The 17,897-nt window shown below is 43.0% G+C and overlaps 1 protein-coding gene across 1 annotated transcript; it reads left to right on the top strand.

Annotated features, from left to right (window-relative positions):
* The first annotated feature begins 1,939 nt into the window (after positions 1–1,939).
* LOC308421863 (large ribosomal subunit protein uL23) lies at positions 1,940–2,466 on the top strand. Its single transcript, XM_080918340.1, has one exon. It carries the CDS (start codon positions 1,946–1,948, stop codon positions 2,414–2,416), a length of 471 nt encoding a protein of 156 aa, XP_080774466.1. The 5' UTR covers positions 1,940–1,945; the 3' UTR covers positions 2,417–2,466.
* The last annotated feature ends 15,431 nt before the right edge of the window (positions 2,467–17,897 follow it).

Genomic DNA, 17,897 nt, shown 5'->3' with positions numbered 1-17,897 from the left:
TCTCTCTCTCTCTCTCTCTCTCTCACACACACACACACCTCTTGTGTAATGGTGCCTGAAGAGGCCTTGGAGCTGTGAGATTCTTGGACCTGGAGCTATAGGTATTGTGAGCTTCCTGACTTCGGTGCTGAGAACTAAGCTCCAGTCCTTGCTTGGGCTGGACTCAGCACTAACTGCCGAGCTATCGCTCCAAATCCTTAAATCTACTCTTTATGGATTTCAAATCACATCTGATAGTATGCAATGTGTTTTCATATTAGGATACTTTCTTGTATCTCTGTGAAATTGTCAGTAGTATCCTGTGTAACGTACTTGTTGTTGATTATCCCCTTTGGAACAGTTCATTTCCTTACAACTTGTGAATGACACTTAATGTTGTAAGCATTTCTGAAAAATAATGCAAATACATTCTCAATATTTTTGTCTCAATATACAAATTTCCAACAGATAAATTAAAAAATTATTGAATGTGATGGCTGCTCTTAATTGTCTATCTAGAATCATGTGGACGTAGCACTGCTGAGAATGTCTATGTCCTAATTATATTAAATGTAGGAAGGTTTGCCCACTGTGAGCAGCACCATTCCCTAGGCCTGGGATCCTGGAGAGAGTAAGTATTCAGAGGGGGTTATGTACTAGTGCACATGCAGTAGTTCACTGGTCTCTGTTTGGTCAGTGGATGTAAACTGACTAGTTCTCTCAAGCCTTTGCTGCTCATTCTATGATTTACCTGTAATGATGAGCTCTCACTTACGACTCTGAGCTAACTCTCTTAAGTTGCCTTTGTCTGAGTATATTATCATAGCAACGGAAACAAAGGCACATCAAAAAACAAACAGGACTTTTCTAAAAAGAATAAAATGAGATAAGCAACAACAACAAAACACCTATTTCCTCTGCTTTTCTGGATCACTATGCTCCCTTGGGGACACCCGTGCCATACTTCATTGCTGAGAGCGCAGACAATGTCTCCGCCACTTCCCTGTGAAACCTTTGTGTTAATAATCATTTACAAAACTGGCCAGAAAACATGCTCTGTGGTTCTGCTTAGCTTGCTGTATTTTATGTTACTCCCCTATTGATTTTGCCTAGACATGGTGAAATCATCTTCAGATTCCTAAATTGTCTCTAGTGAAACAGTCACATGTCCATATTTCTCAGACCATTTCTTCACATCTTAGAAGGGAAATAGATAGTCGGCATGTCTATTCATCATTCTGAGTTAAAAAAAAATGTTCCTCTTATTTATAGTTGTAAATATGGGGCTAAAAATCAATGCTAAAGATTTGACAGTGTTATTTGGCACTTTTCCCTTCATTTTGTAGTTTTAAAAATATGTACTGCTTTTGAAATTGTGAGGGGTGTGTGTGTGTGTGCACGCACGCACCACCCATGTGTGTATATGCACATGGTATACTTCAAAGCCAGAAAATGGAGTCAGATCCCTGGAGTTATAGATGCAGATGTGTGTCAGCCATCTGATGCAGGTACTAGGAGGCAACCGGGGGTCCTCTGCAAGGGCTGCACTCTTCATGCCTTATTTAACTGCTGAACCATCTCCCCAGGCTCGTATATAACATTTTAAATATGGGCTACATGTACATATCCATGTATGTAGGATAATATGAACAAGTCCTATAGAGGCAAACTGACACCACCTACCTTACTGATGATACCAACACCACTTGCCAACATTCTTGGCTCTCAGAATGTGTTTCCCATATAATGAACAACTCTCAATAAAGATCATATCAACAGAGGTAGAAGCTCCCCCTCCCTCTTCTCTGAGACAGCACTTTCTTAGATGACCCCAGGCTGCTCTCAAACATGGTGTCTTTCTGCTTCATCTTCTCAAGCACTGGCATCACAGTAGCATTCCAACCTTATCCTGTGACCTTCATTTCTATGGTAAATTTATTTCTGGTAAATCCAGCTTTTCGCCAAGATGGCGCCGAAAGCGAAGAAGGAAGCTCCTGCCCCTCCTAAAGCCGAAGCCAAAGCAAAGGCCTTGAAAGCTAAGAAGGCAGTGCTGAAAGGCGTCCACAGTCACAAAAAGAAGAAGATCCGAACATCACCCACATTTCGGCGGCCCAAGACTCTGCGGCTCCGGAGGCAGCCAAAATATCCTCGAAAGAGTGCACCCAGGAGAAACAAGCTTGACCACTATGCTATCATCAAATTTCCACTGACCACTGAGTCAGCCATGAAAAAAATAGAGGACAACAACACTCTTGTGTTCATTGTGGATGTTAAGGCCAACAAGCACCAGATCAAACAGGCCGTGAAGAAACTCTATGACATTGATGTGGCCAAAGTCAATACCCTAATAAGGCCTGATGGAGAGAAGAAGGCGTATGTTCGCTTGGCTCCTGATTATGATGCTCTAGATGTTGCCAACAAGATTGGGATCATCTAAACTGAGTCCAGATGGCTAATTCTAAATATACACCTTTTTTTCACCACAAAAAAAAAAAAAAAAAAAAAAAAAAAATCCAATACATAATTACGTCAGTGTTTCACACTCATGTGTGGCACAGAACACAAGATCACCAGAGCCTGTTAGGCTTTTCACAGTGATCTTATTCAAGATTGTTTCCCCAGGGAGATGGAAATGTGTTCTACCTTCCAAAGGGTCTGTGGCATCAAGAGGCATCTGCATGTCCCTGATCATTAGCTAAGTTTTCATTAAATCTCCAAGTTTCTTTAACTCGGAGTCGCACAAGCCACAATAAGAGCTAGTGATACACTTGACCCTCTTACCAATTCCAGTTTGCAGAAAGGGAGCCAGGGGCTCCTGATGGAAACCAATGCCCAACTGTGAAACACACTGTGGGCACCGGGAAGTTGAGGTTAACAACCATGTCTGTCTTCTTCCACTCAAAACCCTTTCCACCGGAGCTCGCCTGACTGGATGCGGGGCAGATAGGTTTGAAGACAATAAATGGAGACTGGGCAGCTGGCTCAGTGGGTTAAAGGCTAGCAATGCAAACACAAGAACTCAAGCTTGGCTCTCTGATAAAAGCCAGCTCCAGTAGCACACATCTGTACTCGCAGCCCAGCAGTGCAGAGACAAGGCAGTCCCAGCTGGATTAGAGAGTTCTGGACTCAGCCAGAGACTGCCTAAAAAATTAAGGTGGAGAACAACTGAGGAAGAAAGCAGATGGCAACCTCTGGCTTCTACGTGGACAGGTGCACACACTGCAAGGTGACCTCTTACGCTGGGGACACAGATATAGTTTCACTGCTGCAGGTTTTGATTTCCCTTTTCAGTACAGGGAGTCTTGTGAATACTAGGCAAGTAGTCAGGAAGAGTCAACCACTCAGCTGTCCCGCATCCCTCTTTCTCTTTTTATTTCTTTCTTTTGAAAGATTTCTTTTCAATTGTGTCTGTGTGTACGTGTGTGTGTGTGTGTGTGTGAATGGGATAGGGAGAGATTTGTGCAGTGCAGATAGCTAGCAGTCTTGGCAGCAGTGGACCCTCAAAAGAAAGCATCACATCAGGCTGCTTCTCTCTTTATAGCTCCTGGATGTATCTGTATTCACCCATCTTACCTAATGGCTGCCTCCAGAGCAAGCAACAAGCAACTCATAAACACTGGCCTATTTGTAGTTCCACAGTCCTTCCTTTTGGTACTGAGACAGGTCTCACTGAACTTCTCATGCTGCTCTTGAACTCATTTTGGAGTTCTGTCATGACTTAAATTTGCAATCCTCCTGCTTCGGCTTTCTAAGTAGCTAAGATGGGAAGCCTGCACCCCGAGGACTGGAACTGGGGACTTGCAAACTCAGGTTCTATTACTTAATTGCATTTTGTGAGGGCAGGGGTTTGCCATGTCAACCATAGATCTGTGATGCTCTGGGCTGAAACATTTGGGTGAATTATTAAATGGTTTAAGTAGTTTTGGTAATGCGGCCTTTCAATATTTGAAAACATTACCACCCCACTCAAAAAATAAGTTCTTCCTGAATACCCATCAGATGAGACTGATGGACAGATTGGACCATGTAGTAGGAAACAGCTAATTCTGTAAAGGACAAAGACAACTGGCAAGAAGATTTCAAGGGGTGGACAGTTGAGGGTAAGTTTGGAAATTGATGAAAACTTCGCTGATGAGCAGAAGAAATTGTACATACTCCCCAGCATCAAAGATGTTTTGGGATGAAGAAGACATCTGAGATTTCCATAGAAAGTTATAGTAAAAATGGTGGAGCCCAAACACCAGTGGAGAAGTTCTGTGTCACACATTAGTATGGTCCATCACCAGCTAATCCTCAGATCACAGCTTTTGAAGCAGTTTTTAGCTCCTCGCATAAGAGAATTTAAGCAGATGCCATTACTCATTATGATCCTTGTTAAGTTGAGAGGAAGCAATTTAGCATTAATCACTAAGTAGACTTTCTATACTGTACTGGCTGGTTTTGTGTCAGCTTGACACAAGCTGGAGTTATAAAGAAAAGAGCCTCCGTTGAGGAAATGCCTCTATGAGATTCAACTGTAAGGCATTTTCTCAACTAGTGATCAAGGGGGGAGGAAGGGCCCAGCCCATTGTGGGTGGTGCTGTCCCTGGGCTGGTAGACCTGGGTTCTATAAGAAAGCAGGCTGAGCAAGCCAGGGGAAGCAGTAAGTAACATCCCTCCATGGCCTCTGCATCAGCTCCTGCTTCCTGACCTGCTTGGGTTCCAGTCCTGACTTCCTTTGGTGATGAACAGCAATGTAGAAGTGTAAGCTGAATAAACCCTTTCCTCCCAAACTTGCTTCTTGGTCATGGTGTTTTGTTCAGGAATAGAAACCCTGACTAAGAAACATATCGACACTATTTAATTCTCAGGAGGTGTTTGAGATCTTCCCAACTTAACATATGAGAGAAGTTAGCTGAGAGATTTTAATACACTTTGTAAGAGTTGGAATCATAAAACTAGCTGTGTCAGATGCAACAGTCTGATCTAAGTATGCTGCACTTCATAGGCTGTGTCTTAAACTCCTGGGGAATACAGAGACTATACCACCCACAGTCAGTACCAAGCAGGGCATTTAAAGGTCATACATGATTATAAAGCCCCAGTGTCTCTGAAGTCTGCATGGCAAAATAAAATAAAATAAAATAAAAAAATAAAAAAAGATTTTTCTCTCTTATTAATACTAGCTTATCAAAGCAACCATATACATAATTTCTCAAAACATATCTCTGTTTTGGCTGAGAAAGACAACATAGGCATTATTAAAAAGCAAACTTGTTATGGTGGCAATCCTTGGTCTAAACTGAGCTTACCCCTTCTATCTGTGAACGAGACAAAAGAGACTGAGACAAGGCAGAGGTGGAAGGAGTGTGTGCCTTGCCTAATGAGTTCCCAAAGTTGTGGTAGATTCCAGTAAGAAAAAACTAAAGTATCAGAGATGTTCTTGAGTGTAGGTTGATGTCAAGGTGATACATGATTGGACAGTAGAGAGTGGGTGGGGAAATTTTTTGGTAAAGCAGAAGAGGAGGAAAAAGCGAGATATTCATGATCGAGACAGCAGAAGAGGATGTTTTAGATCAAGGTGAATCACATTGGTTTTTTCTTGTTTAGGTGGGCAGCTTATATCTTTATTAATTGGCAGTGAATTAATTGTTCTGATGTCTTGTGGATTGAGAATTTAGCATATAAATCTGTTTGATAAGTTATTGATTGTTGAGTTGTGATTTTTACCGGGCTGTGGAGGACGGTGTGTGAAGGCAGTAGCTGAGAGACAGATGGAACTAACAGTTCCAATTCTGTTGCCCTTGTGAGGTGAGGGCATGTGGGGCCCATGAAATAGATGTGTGTGTGTGTGTGTGTGTGTGTGTGTGTAAAAGGCTTGGCAACAACACACCAAGGGAATGTGAGTGAAAACAATACCTGAAACAGAAGCAGCCAGGGTGGGTGGAGTGAACCACCTGGGAAACGAACCGAGCGGAGGGGTGGCTTTCGGATCATGTGATAGTGTCTGAATGCCCGGTTCCTCACTGGAGCTACTTCTGAAGAGTGAGACTGAGATGCCAATAACAGCAGAACTTTTTTTTTTTTTTTTTTTTTTTTTAACCGCTACACTTGAGTCCAGCCAATAAGGAGCCAGGAAGACGGTGCTTGAGGATAACTTAAGGTCAGGACACACACTACATGGATACATCCTACAGACTGGTGTTCTATTATAGTGTAGATTAAATTGACACAGGTTTCGTGCATGTCCCTTAAAGAGCTGCCAACAAGTGTCATCTACCACAGATTTGTCAAATGTGTCCCTCAAAGTGCCACTTGTTGGGAGCTTGGTCCCCAGTGTCACAACACCAGGAGGAGACCTAATGGGGATTAGTATCAATGGAGTATCAAACTTGGAGGAGATTAATGACCATCTTGGTGCAGATGAACCAAGTACCTTGGGATGGTGCTGGGTGGAAGAACAGCCTGGAAAGAAAGATGAGCTCGCTCCTGTCACCAGCTCTCTTGCATCCCCTCTTACCAGTGTGTTGTTTTTCTCATTAATGTGACAAAATGCCTGACAAGGGCCAGCTAAAGGGGGAGGGGCTGGCTTTGGGTTACGGGCACTCATCTACCTGCAGGGGCAGCTGGTCCCATTGCATGTGCAGTCAGGAAGCAAAGACAGGAATACTGGTGCACATCCCACTCTCTCCTTATATTCAGTTCAGGACTCCAGCCTATGGGATGGTTCCGCCCTTCTTGACCTTGAGTCTTACCTCAGTTAAATACCTCACAGGCATGCTCAGAGGTTTGATTCTAGATCCTGTCAACATGTCAGCCAGTCCCAGCCATCATACCATGCATTGCTTCTTCAGCATCTTCCTTCCCTGTGATAAGACAGTGAGGTGGTTGTCGGAAGACCCTTGTCTGTGACCAACCTGATGGGGAAATCTGAACTTGGACCATTCACCCCCAGAACTTTCAAGTCAGTAACCTCTTTTCTTTATAAAACCATCCAGTCTCACATTAATTTTTTTTTGTACCAACACAAAGTAGACTCAGACATCACCTAAACTGGAGTACCAGTGATGTGATAGTGATATACATACATGTGTGCACATGTGTACATGATACACACACACACACACACATCACATCACATCACATCACATGAGCTGAATGAACTATCAAACAGAGTATTGCCAAAATTCCTGATGGGAAAACAAATCATGAAATGCATTGGATTTGTAATTACTTTAAACTATTAGTTTCTTGGATATCTGAAGAATGATTACGCTCAGAGATGAAGTCAGTAAAAAATATATATACATAAAGTAAAAATACCTGTCAAAGAAAGGTGACTGCTGAGTCTTCAGTTCTAAGTGAAGCTTCACGAGGACCACAGCAGAGGAAAAAACGTGGAAAACCTGTAAGAGCCCGAGCCCAGGGGAGCGGGTTCTGTGACAGTGCCACCTGGGCATGACAAGACCACGACACTCACAGTTCGCAGCAGCCACTGCTGGCTGCACAAGATCTACAGATCCCAGTCATTATCTGAGCCAGGCGATAGATAGCATGCTGGAAAACCAGAAAGAAGGAAATCGGGGTCACCCAGGGTCATCACAGGGATTCAGCTCAAGATGGTGACAGTCAGACCCAGCTAAACCCAAATGAAAGAGAAGAGCAACTCCCAGGGGTTTCCAGGCGCAGAGAATTGGTCTGAGTGTTCTTCTCCCACAGACTAATGGTAAGAACAGGACAGCACCTCAGAATCTGGTCACTGCTGATGACAGGCACTGCAGGAGCCAGCCCCTCCACAGATGCTGATGGGCACAGCAGACAGAATTTCTCACCTGGGTTGTGAGTTAAAAATCAGATGGTATTTATGGGGAGGTACAGGCACCAGACCCTTCCTCTCCACACTTCTTTCCCTACCTCACCCAGAGAGCCTGGCTGCAGACTCTTTCTGTGAAGCCTGCCCTCACCACCCACCCTCAAGAGATAAAATGACAGAGCCCACTTCTAGCACGTGGACTCTGGTTGTCTTCAGAGAGACTCTGCCATCATCCTGTCTGTCTCTGGTGCTGGGTCCTGAACTCTCCTCTGGCTCCCACTATGACGTTGCCTCCTTGTTTGTCTTTCCATGGCTAAAACTCCAGAGTTCCCAGTAATCTGTTTCTCTGTCCTCTTGAACCACCTACTATCACATCCAGAACCTGATGCTTACCACACTGACATCTGGAATTTCCTTGTATGTCAACAGCGCTCTTGGTGGATAACTGGATGGGACTGTTCACAGGTAAGACGCAGGAAAGATGGGTGAGCAAATCCAACAGAAACCTCTTGTCTCTTGCAGTCCTTGTCTGTAGAAGGATAACTAGATGGGTAGGTGACAAACTCCACAAATCACTACTTTCTTCAACAACAGATGGTTGGTGCTGGGAATTGAACCTGGATCCTCTGGAAAAGGAGCTATTGCTCTTAACCACAGAGTCATCTCTCCAGCCTCATGTGTCTATGTTTAATATATATATATATATATATATATATACTAAAAGACCATTTGTGATTCTCATGATCCCCTTGTCTGTTTCCCTTCTCCATTTAGGGAAATATCGTATAATCCTTACTTTAACTCTTTTACTGACACCATTTTTTCCCCAATCAGGGCTTCATTTGCCTTTATCATGAAATATTTAAGAGATGAGATGATCCTATTTCGATAGCAATGAAGAGCCTGTGTTTTTACTGCACATATCACCTCATCTTAAGACTCCACTATTTTCTGCCCTCTGCGATCCAGCCCACCTGTGCGTGCTATTTCAGTTAGTGCTGTGTGGCTGTGTGAGCTGTGGTTTCCCCATGGGGAATTTGGGAGTCATGGATTCTGCTTCTGTAGCCATTCTTTTTATAATTCTCCGTGTTATACTCACTCCTCTTTCTGAATCTAGCACTCTCACAGAGCATCTGTTGGCTCCGTGGTGACTAAGAGAAAATTACCAGTCTTCCACTTCCTCCCTCTTCCTCACCGCCCCCGGGCTTCTCTCAGTTTGGTCCTTATTTTTAGGTCTAGTGGTTCCCTCTGAGCTACTCAGGAGGCTGCTTTATGCTCTCCCTCATCCCTTATCCCTCATCCCTCCCTCTTTCCCCCTTCCATCTGTCTAGATCAGAATCTCATGTATCCCAAGTTGATTTGAGCCTCTTATCTAGCCAGGATTGACTCGAACCCTTGATACTTCTGCCTCCAGCTCAGGATTTCTGAGATTCACCAGTCTAGGCCTATCCAGAATGGAAGAGCTATGTCTTGGTTTCCCAAATGCTCAGTGAACACTGAGCCAAGGGAGCCATATCCCTCCTCCGGACTTCCTTTTGACTTACTGGTCTCTGGGTGAAGGACAGAGCAGGCAACGGAGTCTGATCATCCTGCCTCCTGCCTGGTTCTTCCTTCTTCTGTGTGTTTTATTTCTTTAGGTTTATAAAATGCACTTTTTGGAGCCAAGCTGATCTCAGGGATTTTGCCTGAATTCTATTTCTAGACACTCTCTGTTGCCAGTGGCGCACCTTTGCCACCGGAACCTAGATTCAAACCTTCTTTTTGCAAACCATACACAATGGTTATGGCTATGGTTGACATTTGGGCCCCCACTGTAAACGTTCCAGAATTAAAATTCTCTGTAGTGATGCTCTCTGAAGTTGGAGTTTGGAGTTGACCAGATTGGGAGAATGAAGCCCTCATGAACAGGATTAGTGCTTTACAAAAATAGGAGTTGATCCCAAAGGAAAGCCACCCTTATCGCTTCCACCTCCTGAGAACATCAAGACTTGGGCCAGAGGGGACCTGCCCTTGCCTTGAGCAGCCCAGCCAATATATTTGAACTACTTGAACTCCTCCCTGTGTTAGACGTTCCCATCTGACTTCTCTTAGAAGCTTCCCTGCATTTGATGTCTGGTGTCTTGGCAATTTTCCTGAAGCTACTGTACCATGTAACTGGATTTATTTTTTCTTAGAGTAATGGGGTCTAGGCTTATGTGTCCTTTTTGGTCGTTCCCATGTGCTCTGGGTTTTGTTGTCGTGGTTTGGTTTACATGGGAAGGGGAAGAGGAAGGGGACAGGGAATGAGGGTTGTTTTTATTTTTGGTTTGTCTTGAGAAAGGCGACCATGTATCTGCTATTGGTCTCCCATTTGTTATGTAGCTGAGGATGACCTTGAACAAATGAACATCTAATCCTCCTGTCTCCACCTCCCAAGTGCTAAAATCATAGTCATGAGTCGCCATATATAGTGTATGTGATATAAAGTTGTGTGTATATACACCATACATAGTGTATGTGATAAATATATCAATATATCTTAAAACCTGAGAACTGTTTCAGGCACACACATGTGAATACTTAGACATGCTAGAAGCATCGGCTTCTCAGGGGGATGATTGCCCTGTAATGGGAGTATGGTTCAGAAGCTTTACTCGGAAGTTCAGTCCACACTGAAGGTTCTGACAGTGCATAACTTCAGACTGCACATATTGTTGGTACCCAAAAGTAGCACGAAAGATGAGTGGTTTTTTTTTTTCTTCATTCTAAATGAATGCCTTTGGAGACAGAGTCGTTATACCTGGTGGCACTTGTTCTTGCCGCTCTTGTTCTCTCTCTGCCTTTGACATTTTCATCTTTTCAAAACATTTGTGTGAGAGGAAGAAAAAAAAAACAACCTCCTTTTATAATCCAGAGGAAAAAAGGCTCCTGAGAAGAAAAGCCTTGATACAGGGGGTATTCATCCACAGGAAGTAAACACAGGCACACTCATGAACCTGTTCAACTCAGACAGTGGGTACAGTTGGGGCTGAGTGCTTTGTTCAAAGTCATGCTGAGATAGTGAACAACAGACATACAAACACTATTAAATGTTCAAAATCACATTCACCAGTGCAAGTGTGTGTGTTTGTGTATGTGTGTGTGTACAAATGCATGTGTGTATGTGTGTTTGTGTATGAGAGTATGTGTGCATGCATGTATCTATATGTTTGTATGCAGGTGTGTATGTATATATGTGTGGGTATACATGTGTATATGTGTGTATGCATGTGTGTATGTGTGTGTGCGTGTGTATATGTGTGTGTGTGCATGTGTGTATGTTTGTCTGTGTATGTGTGTGTGTGTGTGTGTGTATGTGTGTGTGAGAGAGAGAGAGAGGGAGAAGGAGCAAATGGAAATTGAAAGCATGAGGAGAAGGATCTCAAGGTGGGGATGAGACTCAGTAGACAGATGACATGAAGGTAGAGGTGGACTTTGGGGACAGGAAGGGGACCACCAAGAGAAATTCTGATGGGGAAGGTGACAGGGGAGGAGATTGGTAAAAACAGAGTGTGTTTGGACATAATGAGAGTTCAGTGGCGCTTTTGCAGAGGTCATGGATGAGGACCCAGCACCTAAATGGTGGCTTATAACCATCTGTAACTCCAGTTCCAGGAACTCTGCAGACCACTCTTGGTCTCCATGGGCAGTGGGTCTATTCATGCAACACACATACATGCATGCAAGAAAACACAAATATGAATAAAATAATAAATAAATCTTAGAAAAGAAATGGCTGTAACGAAACACATTACTTTGCATATTAAATTAAGAAAGAGAGAAAAAGAAACCTGAAACAGAAAAAATGGCACAGCAACAACAAACAAACAAAATAAAAAAAAAACCAGCAACAACAAAGCAATAGTAACTGCAAACACCACACATACCCACAGCCAGAAACACTAATTACAGAGATGTAAAGAAACTGGAGCAACGGTAAACAGAAAAACAAGCTGAGACAAGTCTGGGAAGTACAACAGGCAGGGGAGCCTCATCCTCTGGTACAAAATGCTGGAGTGTTGAACGTGGAAACAGGCACTTGGAGTTTTGTTGTAGGTTTTGTTTTACCCCAACCTTTATGAATCTGTAAAGTTTTAAAGAAAAATTTAAAAGTGATAGATTACCGAGGAGCCCCTCTACACACTTCCGTTAAACTGTTTACTGCACATGTAAAATGATACATTCACTAATTCTTTTCAAAAAAAGCATGACCGGGGCTGGCAAGATGACTTGTGGGGTAAAACCCACTGCTGTGCAAGCCTCAGGGCCTGAGTTCGATTCTTCAAGACTCACAGGAAGGTGATGAAGAGAGGAGACCACAGAAAGAGCGAGGGGATTATATTACCTGGCACATACAATACCTTAACCTTCCGTTAGTGTCCGGATGTTTGTTGGACCTGGTGCTCTGTTTATCTGAGTGAGTCAAGCTTATGTGTGAAATTATTCTTCTGGCTACAGTCCTAGAAGACTTCTCTTCTACATAGGCAAAGGATGCAAATGCGCCCTTCATTTAAATACTGTGAACTTTAATGAAATTTGATGATATGCAAAACAGTAAACTAAATTCAATTACGAGATGCTTCATATCTATGGTCTGGTATTTTAACTTATTACAGGTTTAACTGGACATGGAAAGGGGAGGTGATTTTTGAAAGGTTTATTGCAGTTTTTAATGTTTATATTATTAGTCTGATTAATATACCTTAACTAGAGACACGTAAAAGTGTTACTGTGATGTTTATTAGTTCTTGGACATTTGTTCAAAGGACAAAATGGCATGAGTAGTCTCAGGGACCCTCTCCTCTGACATGGCCAATCATCTAAGTGGCCCTTAGCCCTGGCATGGTCAGTCCATATGGTCATGGGTGTGTATGGGTGTGCACCTATGTCATAGCATAACTCAATGGGCTTTAGTATGGCTCTAGAGCTCAGTTGATGGAGGGATTTCCTTAGTATTCACGAGGCATGGGTGTTTTATGGCACACATCTATTGGTCAGAGGACAACTTTCAAGAATCTGTTCTCTACAATGTGTGGGATGCAGGAATGGGGCAAGTACTTTTCATTCTGAGCCTGCTCACCCGTGCTAGCTTTGGAATACTTTTAAGTGAGTTTTTTTTTTTTTGAAATACTTGTCTATGACAAGGGTGGGAAAGGGGAGATATCAAAACAACAAGGCACAAATCTGAAGGCTCAATGTTTAACTTCACCAATTAGCATGCAAAGGCTTTTTCTTGCTACGTGTAGAGCCGATGTTTTCTTGACAGTTTGCCAGCAGACTGAAAACATCTTGTCCCTGGTCTTAAGAAATGGGGTGGGCATGCATTATTGGGAGAGATAATTCTCATAATAGTGCTTAATGGTTGTCCCAGCTAATTTCATCTTGTTGACACAAACCTAGACAAATTTGGGAAGAAGGAACCTCAGTATCAGTTGGATCTGTGGAAGCACCCGTGAAACATCTTCTTGATTAATTAATTATTAATGTGAGAAGGCACAACCTTTCTTGGGCAGATGGTTTTCTGGGCTATAAAAGAAAGATGGATGAACAAGCCAAGAGGAAACAAGCCAATAAGCATCGTTCTTCCCCAGGTCCTGCCTCTACTTGAGCTCCTGACTTCATTTAATTCTTAGGTAAAAGATCTATCTTTCAAACCCATGTTCTTTAATGTGTCAGTGTCCATTTCCTATGAACCAGGCTTTGGGTATAAAGTATGTGATGAGTTTGGTGTGTGGCAAAGAGTCACAATGTAAAAAGCCATCCTGGTAATGTCTTGGAGACCACACTCCTGGTATCAGGCAGGCATGGTACAGAAGGAATTGAGAGTTCAACAACTTCATCTGAAGGCTGCTAGTGGAGGACTGTCTTCCAGGCAGCTAGGATGAGGGTCTTAAAGCCCATACCCACAGTGACATGCCTACTCCAACAGGACAAAGCTCCTAATAGGGCCACTCCCTGGGCTAAGCATATACAAACCAACATAAGAGGTTCCTCTGTTTCAGATCCAAACTCCTGTAGTAAAAAAGGATTAAAATTCTCCCTGCAGGGGATAAAAGGGATAGAGATTTAATTGGATCCACACAATTAGAGGACAGTGTTACTATTTATGTCACAAATGTTAAACCACAACTCATCCCTAGATATGGTGCTCAACCTGTTAAGATGCCTACAATTGTTGCCTAACTTGATGATCAAGTAAGAACATGTAACTAAGAGGTAATAACCTAAACAGTGAAGTGTCTAAGCTATTGTTCTACTGCTATGAAGATACAACCAAGACCAAGGCAACTTCAAAGAAAGCCTTTAGTTGGGTGTTTGCTTACAGTTTAGAGGATGAGTTCATGGTCATTGTGATAGGGGATCATGGTGGCAGGCAGGAGCAATAGCTGAAAGCTTACATCCTGGTGATTCTCATGAGGGAGGAGGGAGGAGGGAGGAGGGAAGAAGGAGGATGGAAAAGGGAGGAGGGAGGAAAGAGGAGGGATGAAGGAAGGAGTAGGAAGGAGGGAGGAAAGAGGGAGAAGGGAGGAAGGAGGGGGAAGAAGGAGGGAGAAGGGAGGAAGGAAGACAGGAAGATGAGAGAGGGGAGAGAGAGAAAGGAAGAAAAAGAAAGAGAACTAACTGGAAATGGAATAAATTTTGAAACCTCAAAACACACTCCTAGTGCCACACCTCATCCAATGAGGCCACACTTTCTAATCCTCCCTAAAGATTCTACCAGTTGGGAACTAAATAATCAAATATAAGAGTCTATGGGGACCATTCTCATTTGAGCCACCACAGTATTCCATCATACAGGCAGCCAGGGTTGAAAAATATAGTACTCAGCACTCATGTTTTGCTAATTAAAAGTAGAACGTTATAAAATAATTTCTTTTAGAGTCTTGTTTCCCTTTGTGGCTTAAAATGAAAATAAAATTTTATTATTCCTCCAAGTCTATGGTTTCTCAGAAATCTTGTATTTCATTTCTCTCCATCACTAATACTGTTGGGTGTGTGAAGGAGAGGACAGTCTTATTGGGAGGGAATTTAAAATAATACTGTGTTGTTATCCAGCTTCTCCAGTGTGAATATCCCAAATTGACAATAAGACAAATAAAATTATTAGTCACAGATAAAATATTTTGAAACACTAAAGATTAATATTTCCTTAAATTAGAACTGATTATACTAGACATATTATAAAATCAAATCAGTCAAAAAAACCCTAAAATTAAAACAATAAGAAATAAATTCAAATGTCCTAAACAACAATTATAATGCTTCATAAGACATGAGGAAAATATAGTCAGTCCATTTAGACAATATGGTTCCTGTCCCACGGTTAAAATGTCTGTTTCCTTTTCTCTGTGCTGGTTATTTTGCAGTGTCAGAAGGCACAATGTCGACAGTCCTGGCATAAAGGTTATCAAGGGTACCACCTAGCCATGGGCCCAACAAGCTATCAAAGGGGCCATTAACCAACCTCTTGTGATTAAGTGTGAGACCTGATCCACAGTCGGGAATTCATATCTGACACTGTGAGCCAGATCATAAGCCCAGATCTCAGTCTCGGGTCCTGTGGTCAGGTAGAGTTTTTCCTGAATGAGCGTGTCGAAATGTCTTCTAAATATTTATGATTGCCCACAGAGATTAGTGCTGGCCTTGATCTTGAATCCCCCCACCCACAGTGGGCAGCAGTTAATGTAAAGATCCATGACTGGCCAACATACTGTTCACCCCTAAATGAGACATTAGTACAAATGCCACCACCACACCAAGGATCCAGGACCATCCTGGAGGAGGAGGCAAAAGGAATGTTAAGGCCTGGAGGATGGGGAGGAGTGCTGGAAAATCCTGTTTTCTAGACTTTATCCAAGGTGACAGCAGCACTCTCCTTCTCAGGACTGACCTGCCTGGGGATTGGTCAACATTCCAGCATGAACAAGAGGAGGGCCCAGGAGGCAAGACCTGCAGGGCATTGTCAGCCAGCACTCTAGAATGGATGGAGACCTGCCTGGGATTAGTCAACCTTCTAGGATGGGAGAGGGGCCCATGAGGTTGTGGAAGAGGAGCTTTGGACAACAGATGGCTGCAGAGAGGGTGTTGTTCTTCTTTTGGGGTATTGCTGCTGGTACATTGCCCGGGTGGGTAGTCCCAAACATGCGCTCATGGAAGCATCACTAATTGAACTCAGTGGATTATTAATTACATAATGAAGGTGGGAAGAGGAATTATTAAGGGGTGTTCAGGGGGAAGGGGGGCTTTGGACAGTAATTGATCCTGGTACCCTGCATATATGAAGGGTATTAACAAAGAATAAATACGAATAATTTTTAATGTTTTTTATTCATTTGTCCTTGCAGGAAAACCTTTTCTGGATTATTTCAACTTTATGTCTAGTACTTGTATCATATGTCCATGAATGTGATTTTTAGGTAGGAGGGAATAAAAAAAACCTGATCATAATATGATGGTGGTTCTGAGCTCTAAGGCATCTTCTGTTTCCTCCTCAAAAACTGCTTTGCTGCCTTCTTGGCCCCAACTCTTAAATCCTAGGATCCAAGATCTAAGAGTTCCTAGTACCATGGGACTTATAATCCCCTTTAATGTCCAGAGGCATGGCCAACAGGGGCAAGCATCAGCAATGGGTGACCACAGGCTAGCTAAAGATTCTATACACTGATGAATTAAACTTCTACAGTTGTGGAGAATTTGGAATGTTACAGAATCAGAGATTAAAATTACCTTGGGCATTTTTCACCTGCCTTGAGGAATATCTAGATGCCCAACTCCTGAGTCTGACCACTAGGAGCTTCTACCAATTCAAATGCCACAAACATCATCAGGCAGTACCAGAGATGCCCCTGCTTTGATTAACTTGTCTGTCTGCTGTTCCCACCAGCATGCTTACTAAATGCCGTGACCATGAACATTCCTGGTAAACACTTCTATGCTGGAAGTTGATTGGAGCCACCTGAATCTGTGTCTCAGGGCCCCAGTCACTCCTAGTTGTCTCAGAATAAACCAATTCCTACTCCCTATGGGGTGAGAGCTGTTTTTAATGGACACCAGTATCCGGTATTTTCCTTATTGAATGAGGTAGGGAGTGGCTATGCTAACATCACACAAAATGGCTTCCCATAAAGAACTGGTTTTTAAATACCCTTCTTTGCCTTCTGTAGGAAATAATGACAGGCTGTTTTAGCTCAGAAGAAGGTATTAGTGTCATGCCATTTTCATCCATAAAGGAGCTCTGTGATAAAAGCAGACCAAGACATTATGGAGGAAGACGAAACAGGTCAAGTGCTCCCACTCCAAGAAGAGGAAAGAGCTGTGTCTCTCAATAAACACTTGATGCTCAAGTCCAGGTGGATGTCTGAAAGAAAAAGGAGAAAGACAGATATTTAGTGAGCTCAAGGAGGAAACCATCAAAATGAGGTTTTCCCAACTAATGGGGACAGAATAATTGAGATCAAGTTCATTTTCAATATAGTGTATAAAATAAAAATTGTAAAGTGCCCCATGATCCATAGGCATGACCTTCTTCACAAGGTTCCATAGCTGCCAATGTCATTAGCTTGTCTGTGTGACCTAAAGGAAATTACCATCGTGTAGCAGCTGAGCTCGGGACACCGACTAGAAGTGAGGGAATGGAAAATCGTCGGTGATGACTCTACAAAATAGAATACAGGGTCTCCTTCACAGAACACACAGGGTCTCCTTCATCCTCACTAAATCCCCTCTTCAAAGTCATTGCCGAGCTCTTATTCCAAGACCTAGACTGGACTCTCTTTTGTGTCTCCAAATAGATAGAAGGGCGGGGGAGTGAACCCCCCACAGAGCTGCCACTGTTAATTAGTGTCTTCACACCACTTCCTGCGCACTGCCTGCGCTGCCCAACCCTGCCAAGCCCTGCGGGGACACAGAGACAAACAGTGTTTACAAGCCAACATGGTCCCGTACACTCCTCAGCTGTGCTCAGTAGGCAAGGAATTCATTTTCTATGCAGAGAGAACTTCACCTAAGCTTATCTTGGAATGATGGATAAATTCTCTGCTGGACATAAAAATTTTACTGCTGGGGGGGTGGAGGGGTGGGGGTGGGACCAACAACTCTGCAAGGTGCA

The sequence above is a fragment of the Micromys minutus genome, assembly GCF_963924665.1.
Source record: "Micromys minutus genome assembly, chromosome: 1".
NCBI lineage: Eukaryota > Metazoa > Chordata > Mammalia > Rodentia > Muridae > Micromys > Micromys minutus.
This window is presented reverse-complemented; position numbering and strand designations above follow the sequence as displayed.